Genomic DNA, 13,210 nt, shown 5'->3' on the forward strand with positions numbered 1-13,210 from the left:
CTCTCCACATGAACCCTCCCCGCCCCCAGCCCAGAGCCCCGTGCTCTCCCCAGCCCCTCCCCATGATCCATGCCACATTACCTGTGGGTGGGGCCCTGTTCTCCTCCCACTGCACTGGAGACTTCTGAACCACAGGGCTCTTTGGAACCACAGCACCTAAAGGAGCAGAATGTGGGGACGCTGGGAGGCCCCATGCTGGCAGCTCCTCTAGTGCAGCTGTACCCCGCCCCCAGCCCTGTCCTCCGGCTGGGCTATACAGACCCCAGACAGGAGACGCAGCTGCGTGGAAGGGCTGGGGGCAGTACAGCCACGCCGGAGGAGCTGCTGGCAGCCCCATGTTCTGCTCCTCCTGTGTCTTTCCAGTATGGAGTACCGGCTATAAATATCTTAGTGGTATGGTGTATCAGACCATACTGCTGTACTTACACCACTGGGCTGAGGAAACAGAGAGAACTCATGGCAAGAGGGTTTTTTACAGACAGAATCATCATCCTATAGCTGCAAAGTAAAAACAGCAATTCTATTATTGCTACAAAAGCCTCAAGGTTGCAATAATGTCCTTGGAACTCTTCCCCATCCCCGTGAGTGCAGGGGCGGTAGCAAATTGATCTGCATAGCCACAGATCCACCTGCCCTGCATAGCCACAGATCCAGTGGCATCACACCTTCAGCATGGTGGAACACAGGGAGCCCTCAAAGGAGCTGTGCCCCACAGCAAGTGTCGGGTATGGACCTACAGGGTCCCAACATTTCCCCAATCTTATGTTGTGGAACCACAATGGTCCACTTTTAGATATGAAAAGGACAGGGTTTGTCCCTTTATCAAAACCCACAAAACTGTGTGTGTTATAATGTGGTAGAAGATCATGGTCTCTGTGAGACTTAGACTGCTTTTATAGCATAAGAAAAAAAAGAAAACACCATGCTCTCTTCTCAAACTATAGTTAGAGCTAGAGAACATTTTTTAAAAAAATTTCAACAAACATTTTGTAATTCGAAAATTTTGTAATTTGAAATTTAATTCCTGAAATTTTTCAATTTTTTAAATTAATTAAATTGAAACAACAAGATTAGCATTTAGCAGTTTAATTGTTCTTCCCTCACTTTTTCCTGCCACTGGAAAAGACAGAGAGGGAAAATCACACTTTAAAAAAAAACAAAAAAAAACAAAAAAAAAACCTTCTTTTCCCCCCTGAAAAGGTGAGTGTGGGGCTGAAAAAACTAAATGGATTCTTCCACAACCAAAAGTATTTATTTAAAAAAATTAACCCATCAGTCAAAAATCTGCCAAAAATCCAAATAGATTCTGTCAAAAAACATTGTCAAAAATATTAACAAAATTTGACTAGCTCCAACTTGTGCTTTTTAAAAATAATTTCAAAGAAGCATTCCAGAAACAGCTCAGAATCTTAATACATCTTAATATCCCCCTTGAGTACTGTGTTGCACTGATAATTTTATATGAATAAATAAATAAATTAGGCATGAAATGATAAAGCATTCCAACATGTCTACTTAGTGTTAGTTTGTTTGGAAAAGATATGGTTCTTCTCATTTGGTTAGAGCTGTAAGACAGCAGCTTTGTTTCAATTAAAAAAAAAAAGGGAACACACTTCTAGGTTACTACCCCTGCACTTCTCAAATATAATGGTCTCATTTAAATATTAACAAATCTGTGAAGAGGGTGAAACTCCTCCAATCTCCTCTGAGCCCCAATACCATGACAGGAAAGTCCCATTTAGAAATGAAAGGCCTGTCCTGGAAAAGTCAGGAACATGAAGTCATTAGTCTACATTTTTAAGAGTGACTAGCGATTTGGGGCACCTCAAGTTTTGGACAGCTTAAGGGAACCTGATTTTCAGAAGAGCTGAGCACCTGCCCATAGAAAATCAGGCTCTAACATGTTTCAAACTGGGCACCCAAAAACACTGGCACCCAAAATCAGTCACTTTTGAAAATTTAAGCCACTGTATTATTCATATTTCTGTATATATTCATATTTATTTAGGTCAGAAGGGACCATTATGATCATCTAGTCTGACCTCCTGCACAATGCAGGCCACAGAATTTCACCCACCACTCCTGCGAAAAACCTCTCACCTATGTCTGAGCTATTGGAGTCCTCAAATCATGGTTTAAAAACTTCAAGGAGCAGAGAGTCCTCCAGCAAGTGACCCGTGCCCCATGCTACGGAGGAAGGCGAAAAACCTCCAGGGCCTCTTCCAATCTGCCCTGGAGGAAAATTCCTTCCCGACCCCAAATATGGCCATCAGCTAAACCCTGAGCATATGGGCAAGATTCACCAGCCAGATACTACAGAAAATTCTTTCCTGGGTAACTCAGATCCCATATTAGTGCACATCCATTCTATAAGTATAATTATGTTTTGTAACCATTTTGTCATAATCATCTGAACTGATTACAATAAATGTTTTAATCATACCCACACATCAGCTTTTTTTCTACAACACAACCATCTGTCAGCTATGTTTTTGCATCTACACCAAATAAGCTGCCTTATCATCTTTGTATCAATGTATACTGGGAAAATCTGGGCAGCTATTCAATAGTACCCAAAGGGGAGCGTGCCCAGAAAATATACACAAAGGTAGTAAACTCTGTGATGTCTGGTTGTACAGGGAGCAGGAGGGCAGAAGGATCAACAAACCAGTCATGTAAGCACTATTAGCAGATTCTGTCCATATAATAAAGCAACAATGTTACAAATGGAATACAGTAAGACAACCATGCGACAAGTAGGCTGCTGGCAAGGATGCAACATTATTAGCAGCCATAGTTACTAACTGAATAGTGACCATGTTGTGTGTAGACACAAACAACGTTTAGTTGCAAACTCATTTAAAAACTGTAATGAGAACAGGACCTTTACAACTTTTAGGCCTGGTCCACACAGTAACATTTAACCATTTGTACTCAGTTAATGGGGTGGTTTTCTCAGACAGTGTCTTCTGATCACACAGAAGGCAATAACATTTTTTCTGAGTAACCATGACAGCTACCAGCTTTTCTCCTCAGCAAGAGACCTGCACTGGAATATGGTTATCTTCATGAAATTGGTTCAGCACACCATTCCCCCCCCCACCACTCTCATTTTGCAAGACGGACGGGATCCCTTAATCATGTCTGTGTACCAAGTGGGCCAGTCCTCCTTCCATTCCACTTTCTGGATAGTAGAGCATCTCAGAGTGCATCACCCCACATGGTGCAGCTCTGTGCTGCTGAGGGTTAGCCAGTTTCCCAGAAGGCACTGATACAGTTAGGCAACATGATAGAATGCAGCTATACAAACATGGTTAGGATGGCATTCTAGAGAAAACCAGGCTGAGGGGGGAACACGATACCAGTCTTCAAATATATAAAGAAGACAGTGATCAATTGTTCTGAATGTACACCCAGGGTAGGACAAGAGGTAATCAACTTAGTTTGCAGCTAGGATGATTTAGGTTGGATGGTAGGAAAAAACTGTCTAGCTATAAGGATAATTAAGCACTGGAACTGGTTATCTAGGGAGGTTGTGGAATCCCTGTTACTGGAGATTTTTAATAACAGGTTAGACAAACACCTATCCGAGATGGTTTAGGTAGTCTTAATCCTGTCTCGGTGCTTTGGATTTGACTAGATGACATGATTAAGTCTCTTCCAGCCCTAACATTGCTATGATTCTAAAAACTGCTATATGGTCATAAACTGAACTGTATAATTTGTAAATTAAGCTGACCATGCCTTTAATTGTAGTTTGTCTTAAAAGGGCTACTAACCATGATTTTATACCTAGAGGCACAGTCGCCTTAACTAGTCACAAGTAAGGTATCAAGTGATCAAAAAGCTGCAGTCACAAAACAGAGATATTGGGGGAGGGGGAGGAAGGGAAAGAAGACGACAAAAAAGGTGAGCAGAAAAAGGAATATGAAGAGCAAAATCACCTGTCAGATAGGAAAATGAGGCTAAAAAACAATTTCATAGAGAAAGGAAAAAGAAAAGCACATCTGGTGCTCCATTTTCAAAATCCTCATTTTACATTAAATGATCAAAGATTGCAAAATATAAATTTATAACAACATCATCACAGAAAGTATGATCTCTGTTTTAAAGGAATCTATTCTGGCTGCTTCTTCTGTATGTGAAGTTGCAATCCTCCATTTGTAATACAGTATTTTCCAAAAACAATTAAGATATCACCAATATAGCATAATGACTTCCAGGGAGGAATAAGATTTGCCATACATGCCACTTTATGCTAGCTAGGCTAAATTAGTAACAAAAAATGCCTCAAGTAATAACAGTTAGTTAAACAAATAATTGAAAAGACAAACGGAGTTTATTCTCCAGATATATTTTTCAGATTTCTCTGTGGTATCAGAAGATCTTTGAAGTTCTTTTGGACCGTACTGCAGGACCTACTGGTTTCGCTCTTTTTGGAGCTCATCAGCTGCAGGCAACGGCCTAATTAGGATGTCAAACACACTGTCTACATAAGGAACCTTCAGTATCAGAAGAGAAGCTTCTGCATTTGCAGTGCTGAATACAATTTTTTTTTAATTGTTGAATAACCTGCATCTTGAATGAAGAATGACAGCTAATGGAATTACTCTTACAGTGCAAATGGGAAGTGCATGTGGTGGTTGGTGCTTACAGTCCTGCATTAGATTCCCCACTGACCATCATGGCATCTGTATTATGTTTACCATATGTGGATATAGTTAGCTGGTGAAATGAGCTCTTACTGTGCAAACACCAGCTAGGTCATAACCAGTTTGACTGTAGAGACTAAACCAATTTAAATAATTTCCATTTAGGCATATTCCCAACTACATATACTCTATAAAACTTGTAGTACCATTTCGTTCTATCAAATTACTAACCAAAGCCTTCTCAATCTCTAAATTAGTTGGTAAATTGTGAGGTTAAAGAAGAAAGCCAGGAGGTAAATGTACTGGGTTTAGTGGGATTTAGTGACTATCTTCACCAAGAATTTCAGATGTGGGTGTAAGACCACTTAAACCTTATGGAGTACAGGAAAAAGAGGATCAGCCACCAAAGCCTAGAGCAGAGGTGGGCAAACTACAGTCCGCGGGACCGTCCTGCCCTGCCCCTGAGCTCCTGGCCCGGGAGGCTCGCCCCCAGCCCCTCCCCTGCTGTTCCCCCTCAGCCTTAACTCGCCACGCCACCGGCGTAATCCTCTGGGTGGCGTGGCTGCAGAGCCCGGCCTGACCCGGTGCTCTGTGCTGCGCAGCACAGCTGCTTGTCCTGGTGTAGCCGCGCTGTCAGCCACCAATGCTCCAGGCAGCTTGGTAAGGGGGCAGGGAGCGGGGGGGGGGACGTTGGATAGAGGGCAGGGGAGTTTGGGGGGCGGTCGGGGCAGTCAGAGGGCAGGGAACAGGGGGGTTGAATGGGGGCAGGGGTCCCAGGGGGGCAGTCAGGAGTGGGGGTTCTGGGGGCAGTCAGAGGACAGGGAGCATGGGGGGTGGATGGGGCAGGGGTCCCGGGAGGGAGGCAGTCGGGGGGGGGGGTTGGATGGGGCGGTAGGGGCAGTTAGGGGCAGAGGGTCCGGGGCGGTCAGGCAGAAAGGGTGGTTGGATGGAGCAGGGGTCCCGGGGGCGGGTAGTCAGGAAGGAGAGGTGGGGGTTGGATGGGGTGGCGAGGGGGCAGTTAGGGGCAGGGGTTCCGGGGGCGGTCAGGGAACTGAGAGCAGGTGGGGTGGATGAGGCAGGGGTCCCCGGGGGGCCATCAGGGGGCAAGAAGCGGGGGGGGGTTGGATAGGGGGCAGGGGCCAGGCCATGCCTGGCTGTTTGGGGAGGCACAGCCACCCCTAACTGGCCCTCCGTACAATTTCAGAAATCTGATGCGGCGTTCAGGCCAAAAACTTTGCCCGCCTCTGGCCTAGTGCTTATTCACTTTCCCAGATGATGTAAAATAACAATACAAAATACTTTCAGAAATAGACTGTATAGAGAACCCAAATAATCTGAACTTCAATTTTGACAGGACAAAAGGGAGGCTTGTTTCCAACCCCACAGGTTCTTTACAACACCTATCTTTTAATGGAAGAAAGAATGAAGACCAAGAGCCCTGGAAAGTTAAATGATCACAATACATAAACTAGTAGATGTGTCTTGGTAGTGACCAAAGCCTTCCCAGGCTTGCTAAAACTAACCAGGTCACCTTTCATATCAAACTATTAAGAAGCAAGGTAGACAGAAAGCTTTAATTGTCTTAAATTTGCACCAAAGATTGTCTCCATTTCAAGGAACAGGTCTCTCCTAGAGCTTTTATAAAAATTTGAATAGAAATTTTTCCACTTCTGGTGAGCATTTATTGTTTAAATTAACCATGCTGCTTTTGGCAGAAGGAGTGAGGTCGGTGGATAGGGTTTCAATTAAGGATCTGATCCTTAATCTGAAATAAGAGCCAAATGAAATAGGCAGAGTGAACTGTGGTTCCATTGACACGGCTAGAAAAGCAAAACATGAAAATTGGTAGCTTACCTCAGAAATATAAAATTTACATATACCATGTGTCCCATCTTCTTGATTACATTATGAAGACGACAGAGAGAATGAAAAGCCTGAAGGAAGTGCTAACTCTAATCTAACAGAAAAGTATCCGTCACTGAGTGGATGATTTTCTACTCTTGAATGGGAGAGAAAACAGAACTGTCTCTGTGCAAATTATGGTATCACCATTTTGGGGGGGACAGTTCTGGCTACAGATTCCTTCCTTTACTGATCTTCTTGCCCATGTCTCAAGTCATCTGCAAATAAATCATGATTCTCCACAAGATGAAGGGCAGCCAGAAAAACACGTTTTATCCTTCACACTCAGATCCATGGTCTCCCATCATCACAGTTGGATGCAAGCTTCTTTTCCTCTACCTTGTCCCTTTTTCACATCAGGCAGAGTGGAAAATTGAACCTGGGTCTCCCACATCCCATGGGAGAACCCTAACCACTTCCCTAAGGGTTAGGATACTCCCACGGGATGTGGGAGACCCAGGTTCAATTCCCCACTCTGCCTGATGTGGAGAAGGTATTTAAACAGGGGTGTCTCCCACTTCACAGAAGAGTGCCCCAATCTCTGGGCTATGAGATATTGTGGGGCAGGTCTATCTCAATCTCTCCTGTTGAGGCAGTTCCACTTTATTCACGTATTTTATACAGTCATTGGGCCTGAGACAGAGAGAATAACTCTACAGCCTGGTGGTTAGAAGATTCATCTTCAAAGTCCCTGCTTCAATAGCCAGTGAATTAAAACATCATTCACCCACTTCCAGAAACAAAGGATCTCAGAGATAAGCATACTGACCACTTAGCTTCAATACATTTATGTTCACTCTGGTTGCTATGAACATTCAAAGGCCAAGAACAGTCGCATGCTTTAGGGGTATGTCAGACAATTTATGAGCCTTTTCCTCTATTAATGAAAATACTAGATTTAGAGGACCCAAAAGCTCTTTGAATTGTTGCTAATCTGAGCAGGATACTGAAGCTACAATGATACTACCATCAGTAAATGTAGAAATTGTTTGGACAGCTTCAGGAAACTCTGAAGGCTCATCATGCACCTGCTCTTCATTACCATTAATAGCAGTCTTCGACAGTATATGCTAACCATACCAGCTAGAGGCGATGGAGACGATTTGCTGGTGAGACAGGGACAAATTCTGTACTTCCCTGCTGAGAGCAAAGGGGATCATATTTCTCCGATGGCCTTTTTGGGACAGAGGAAAGAAAGGAAGCCATTGACATATTGGTCACTTTACCCATTTGGCCAAAAGCCACCTGGTCTTAGGGTATAAGCAAAGCCCACAGAGGAATTCATCAAGAAACTTCAGAATGGAAAGAAGATCTGGAACCAACAAAAGAAAAAAGATCGAACATCTCTCTAGAATCTTCACTCTGGGGATTCTCTGATCAGACTCCATTCCAGAGGAAGCAGAAGACCATTCAGAAAAGCTCTCAAATCCAAACCCTCTGAAATGGGAGTAACATCCTCCCTATAGAAGAAGAATGAAGTGCAGTGATAGGGGAAACCAGATTACCTGGAGTCAGAAGAGATGCATCACTATCTCCTAAGAAGTGGTAGTGAAGGTTGCTCCTCAGACCAAAGAAACTGAGCCAATACCGGGGTCTAGTCAGAACTAGGAAGGCCAAGACAACAGCAACTGTTTGATCCTCTAGCACAGGATTAGGGAGTCACCCTCAGCTGCAGCCTTTAGATCCAATGATATACTGTCCCTGGACCTATGAGATTTGTAGATGGAAATCCAAGTGAGGTGTTCAAGAGAGATGGTTGACTGATATCTCTATTTTTAAAACTTCTGACACTGTTCTTAATGTTCCAGTATGCAAAAAGTAAACGTGTGGACCAAGCCCTAGGACACAGAACACCTTAAAAGAACCATGAGATCAGGAAGATTTCTTGGGGCACATCAAACTGACCAAGTCTTGAATCCAAAAGATGGATTCACTATACCAGCCATGCTTTAGAACCACCTCCATGAGAAACAGCCTTAGCCAACACTCCTTTTTACATCTGGCCTAAAGAGAAAAACTGGCAGAAACCAAACATTACACTTCAGTGATTGCCCGCTGCTTAAAGCAACAAGCTTGCTGGTCTGTAAAGGGTATTTTTACATTACAGGAAGGCCACCACTTGAAATCACACTTCCTTTCAGCCTTGACCATGTCAGCCCTGTGAAACGAGTATGAGTTTTCCAGGGTCAGGACCCACAGTCAATTTATTCATATATTAAGGCTAACAGAATTAGCCATGACTTGGAGTCAGAACCAAAAGCAATCAAATTGACAAGTAAATTGGGCTGGTTAGTGTCCTGGTAACACAGACCCAGTATGGAGCTGAGGATGATACCAGTACCAAATGGAACCTTGCAATGGTACAAGCTGTAATAATTCTAACTAACGCTTTTTTTTTGCTCGACAATTCTAGATGTAATAAATACACTACTCTGATAAGTAAATCTAGCAATGAAAACAAGAAAATTTGAGCCAATGTTCTGTTGAGAATAATGATGTTTACGAAGTCTATGTTGGTGACAGAGGAACTCAGGACATTTGGGGACATAGTGACATATGTGCCCTTACACTGAACATTTGGATACAGGAGAAGGCATGTGCATAGCCCCAATGATAGCCGCTTTTAGATCATGAACATCTCAAGAGTGGGAGCACGCAGAGGAGATCAGATGAGAACCAAAAGTTTCAGGCTGCATTTTTTACAGGAAGTTACTAGCAATATTTACGGATTTCTCAGCCATTGACTAAAGCAGAATTCCATTATCCTAAGATCTAGAACAAAAAGTAACTTTGAAGCTGCTATTCACTGAGTGTAAAAAGGTATGTTTGAGACATTTTTCCCCATACAGAGCACAGCATTTGAAGCACATGCTCTTGCGCTGCTTTTTAAAAGGTTTTAATTAATGTAGGAAACATGAAAAAGCTACACAAAAAGAAATAAAATGTTGCAAAAATTAAAGTAAATAAAAATACCTTTTAACTGTCCCAGGAGCACCAGGAGGAGTGCCCAATATTGTTCTGTGCAAAAAATAATTTTTACAGTGAATGCGAGGAACAGAAACTAAAAACTAAGGAACATTTCCACTTACATTTATCAAAGATGGCTGCTGCTATTGCTACCAGAGTTATATTATTATTGGTCGATGTCTACAAGACACAGTGAACTAAATTAAGAGAAACTTCAGCCAAGACTTACGAAAAGTGCACTGCATTTAGCAGGATTAAAAAAAAACAAAAAACAAAAAAAAACCACCCGGAGTTCTTAATGTGTAGGGAAAAGCATAGTCTGCAGTGTGTAGGACTGACATTTGTAGTGTATAAAGGGAAGTTACAGTGCTGCCCCTTCAACACAAAAAGTGACCTCAAGTAGGCAATTACGCCCTCCCAGTCTATTATTTCAGGCATTATATCCTACTTTGTCATATTTTCAACACAGTAAACCTCAACTCTACGCACATCTTAATAATAAAAACTCACATGCAGTTTCCCTCCCCTGTATCCCACCTCTTACTTGTCTTTTACCTACCTTTTTGGAAGGAGATGAACAGGATAGTAGAGAGCTGGAAGAAGTGAAGAAGGAAAAAGAAGAGATATACACATATAGAAAGAGGATGAAAGGAAGACAAGAAAAAGCTGCTGAAAAGGAGCAGAGAGAAAAAGGACCACAAAAAAAAAAAAAAAAAAAAGAGTTGAAAAAACCCCCAGTGAAAGAAAGTGTACTTCAGCTGCATTTTATAAATATTTGGATAGCACTGTTAAACTTTTAAAAATGTATTAATATAATGTTACCTGAACAAAATAATAAATATTTAGTAGCTAAAGAATAGGTGCTTTACATTTTCAAAGCAGTCAACAAAAATCATTTATAAACCCACACTTACAAAATTCACAAATTGCACAATAGGTGCAAATATACCAACCAAGACTTACATATGATTCACACACATTTAAAGTGACACTGATCCAACAACATTTATTGAGGGAAAAGTGTCTCCAATAAGCTCTGAGAAAAGTGTCACTTTGGTGACAAAGTGAATCTATTGTGACACCAACTTATAGAAAATGGCCTCTTTGGCAACCTCATTTCATGTGCCCCCCTCATATTTCTTCCCTATACATTATGCTCCATCTTTGTGGTCTTACCTCACGCTTCACACTTATTGCGCTGGTGGTAGGCTGAAAGGAAACTCAGACGCAGATGTTCCCTTAGCCTCAAGCCTCTGCTGATTGCTAAAAAACACTAGCGCAGCTCATCTGACTGTATCTAAGAGGCATCTTATAAAAGTTCTTGGGCAGATCCATATATACCAGTATTATGTAATAACAAGCTATGAAAATTTGAAAAGAAGGAATTAATTGCATTTCAGGCTCTTTTATTTAAGTTACCTAGCTTTTATATGATTTGTACTTAGGTACATAGCACTCGTGAGTGTGTGATTATATATAAACAAACACACCACAAGAAAGGAAGCTGAGAGCAGGAGAGATGAAATAGAAAGTCAAGGCTAGAAAATTAATTCTAATTTGCCTTTGCATTAAAGATATACCATCAACATATCACATGTATAAAACAGACTCAGATGTACTGATACATGCCAGTCACACACATTCATCATGTGCCATATGGATTCTGTTTCAGATCACACAATGATTTGAGGTTTTGACCAGCCACTCTTATCAACTATTCTGTTGCTTTTCCATCTGATTTAATACACAAAACCAATACGAGGGGAAATGCCTCCAAACTATAGGAGACAGTGCACCTACTTTCAGAAGATCAAATAGTTTGTGGAACATCTCGCCCTTCCCTTTTGCAAAGCTTCCTTGTATTTGGTATAACCAAGGAAGCAATTTTCACAATAAATAAAATAAATCTAACCCATTAGTACCAGTAGGTCTGAATTTAGATATAAATTAATCATTACAGGTTGTCCAAAAAAAGGTGACAAAATCAGTAATTACTGAAGATCCATCATTCCAGGTTCTTCATTTCAATCCACAATATATTATCACTAGTCCATTATTTCTACCACCTATTATTTAACTTAGGTATATTTGCTCTTTTTCCACCCTGTCCAATTGATCTCCCCTTTCAACATTTAAGATCCTGTCCTTTCTCTCCTCTTTATTTATAAGTTGTTCAGTTAAAAGTTGTGCAAATAGTCAAAAAGAATATTTTCTGTCCAAATGAAGAGAGATCAATCTAGGATAAAATAGAGAAACCATTTTGTATAATTCCAGCCACAAACAGTGCAAAGAAGAAGAAATGGGCAAAGTAAACATTCTCAGTAAAGAGCAGGGTGTTCGGTTACCAGCTTGTTGTCATTTTTAAGCCTCTCTTACCTTTTACATTTCCTCTTCCGTTCTCCATCAACACATATTGGCCAACCTCCTATAGCAATACAGAAATCCAGAAAAGAAAAGGAAACACACCAGCATAACAGAGGAAAAGGTTGCAGATGTGAAAAGCATAGTATAAACAGCAGTAGAGGAGAAAGAGATGCTTAAAATAAAGATTCTTGTTCAAGAGAATTCAGACTATGATAATCCCAGTAGTAAAGAACTGGAGAAAAAGATTTTTTCCCTAACATTTCTTTGACAAAAGAAATGAAGCAAAGTTGTGTTTAATTTAATAAGGTCTTCTGCAGAATGGGCAAAACATTACATTTATTCCCTAATTAGAAAAGAAACAAAGAAAAGAGAATTGTACAAGATTATACACTGTTGATTACGAAAGGTTACTATATGAACCTAATTTATGTAGGACTCTATAATTGGGGGTGGGGGTGGACTTGGATTTTAATTTGGAAACTGGAGTGAAAGTAAAGAAAGATAATCATAGCTTGATCACTTTTCTTCCAAACAGGAGAGGTAAGCAATAGCTTTCTCAAATTTTCAGGTGTTGAAAGGCACGAATACTAAAGAGAAATTCTGAAAGCATCATCATTTCTTACCTTAAGGACAGAACTTTTAACATTAAAAAGGCTTTAAGATTATTGCTGATGTCTACAGTAGCAGTGTAGTTATTAAAATCACTGAAAAACTTCATATTATATATAAACACCTCTAAAAGGTATCTCCTTTTTTAAATAAAAGCCTATATTTTGAAGTTAAAATATTTGTTATAAAAGAAATGCTCATTTACTCTGAATAAAAAAACCTCATATGCAATTAGAATTATAGAATTATTTTAGAACCTTCATTTTTGCTAAGAAAAAGGGTTTTCTTTTGAGCCATAAAAATTAGTCAAATATTTTTACAAACTTGAGCAATAACTGTGTGGTGTTTGTAAAAATACAAATACAACAGAGGTTTTATTTTAAATGGCAAATAGTACATTTAGGAATAAAAGTGAAGACAAGTTCTTGTAGAACACATATGCTGTATACATTCTACAAAGTATAATGAGACAGAACACTTTAATTTTGTAATTTAAAATATGTATACCTCATATTCTTTTCTGCACACTTTCAAAATGTCATTTTTTGAAGAAGCCTGAAAGATAATTAGATTTCTTCATTAACATATAGCACAAACTAATCAATAATGAAATCATGCAGCAAAGAACAAAATATAGTAAAAGTATATTTAGATAAAAACTGGGAACTTCACTCACTTGCACAGTTTCTTCTAGAGAAAAAGAATTATTAAAGGTT

The 13,210-nt window shown here is 40.5% G+C and overlaps 1 protein-coding gene across 4 annotated transcripts in view; it reads right to left on the minus strand.

Annotated features, from left to right (window-relative positions):
* RECK (reversion inducing cysteine rich protein with kazal motifs) overlaps nucleotides 1-13,210 on the minus strand; it is a 143,352-nt gene that overhangs the window by 80,973 nt on the left and 49,169 nt on the right. For 3 of the 4 annotated variants that reach the window (XR_006288804.1, XM_037889848.2, XM_043540341.1), the window contains one exon: nucleotides 13,002-13,049. Coding sequence is in view for 1 of the 4 variants with exons in the window: in XM_037889848.2 (XP_037745776.1) it covers nucleotides 13,002-13,049 (48 nt within the window). In the remaining 3 variants the exon portion in view is untranslated. Of the gene's footprint in view, nucleotides 1-9,527; nucleotides 11,845-13,001; nucleotides 13,050-13,210 lie in introns of those variants that run through there. The other variant, XM_037889850.2, reaches the window with a different exon arrangement.

This window comes from Chelonia mydas, chromosome 2, assembly GCF_015237465.2.
Source record: "Chelonia mydas isolate rCheMyd1 chromosome 2, rCheMyd1.pri.v2, whole genome shotgun sequence".
In the NCBI taxonomy this organism is placed as follows: Eukaryota; Metazoa; Chordata; order Testudines; family Cheloniidae; genus Chelonia; species Chelonia mydas.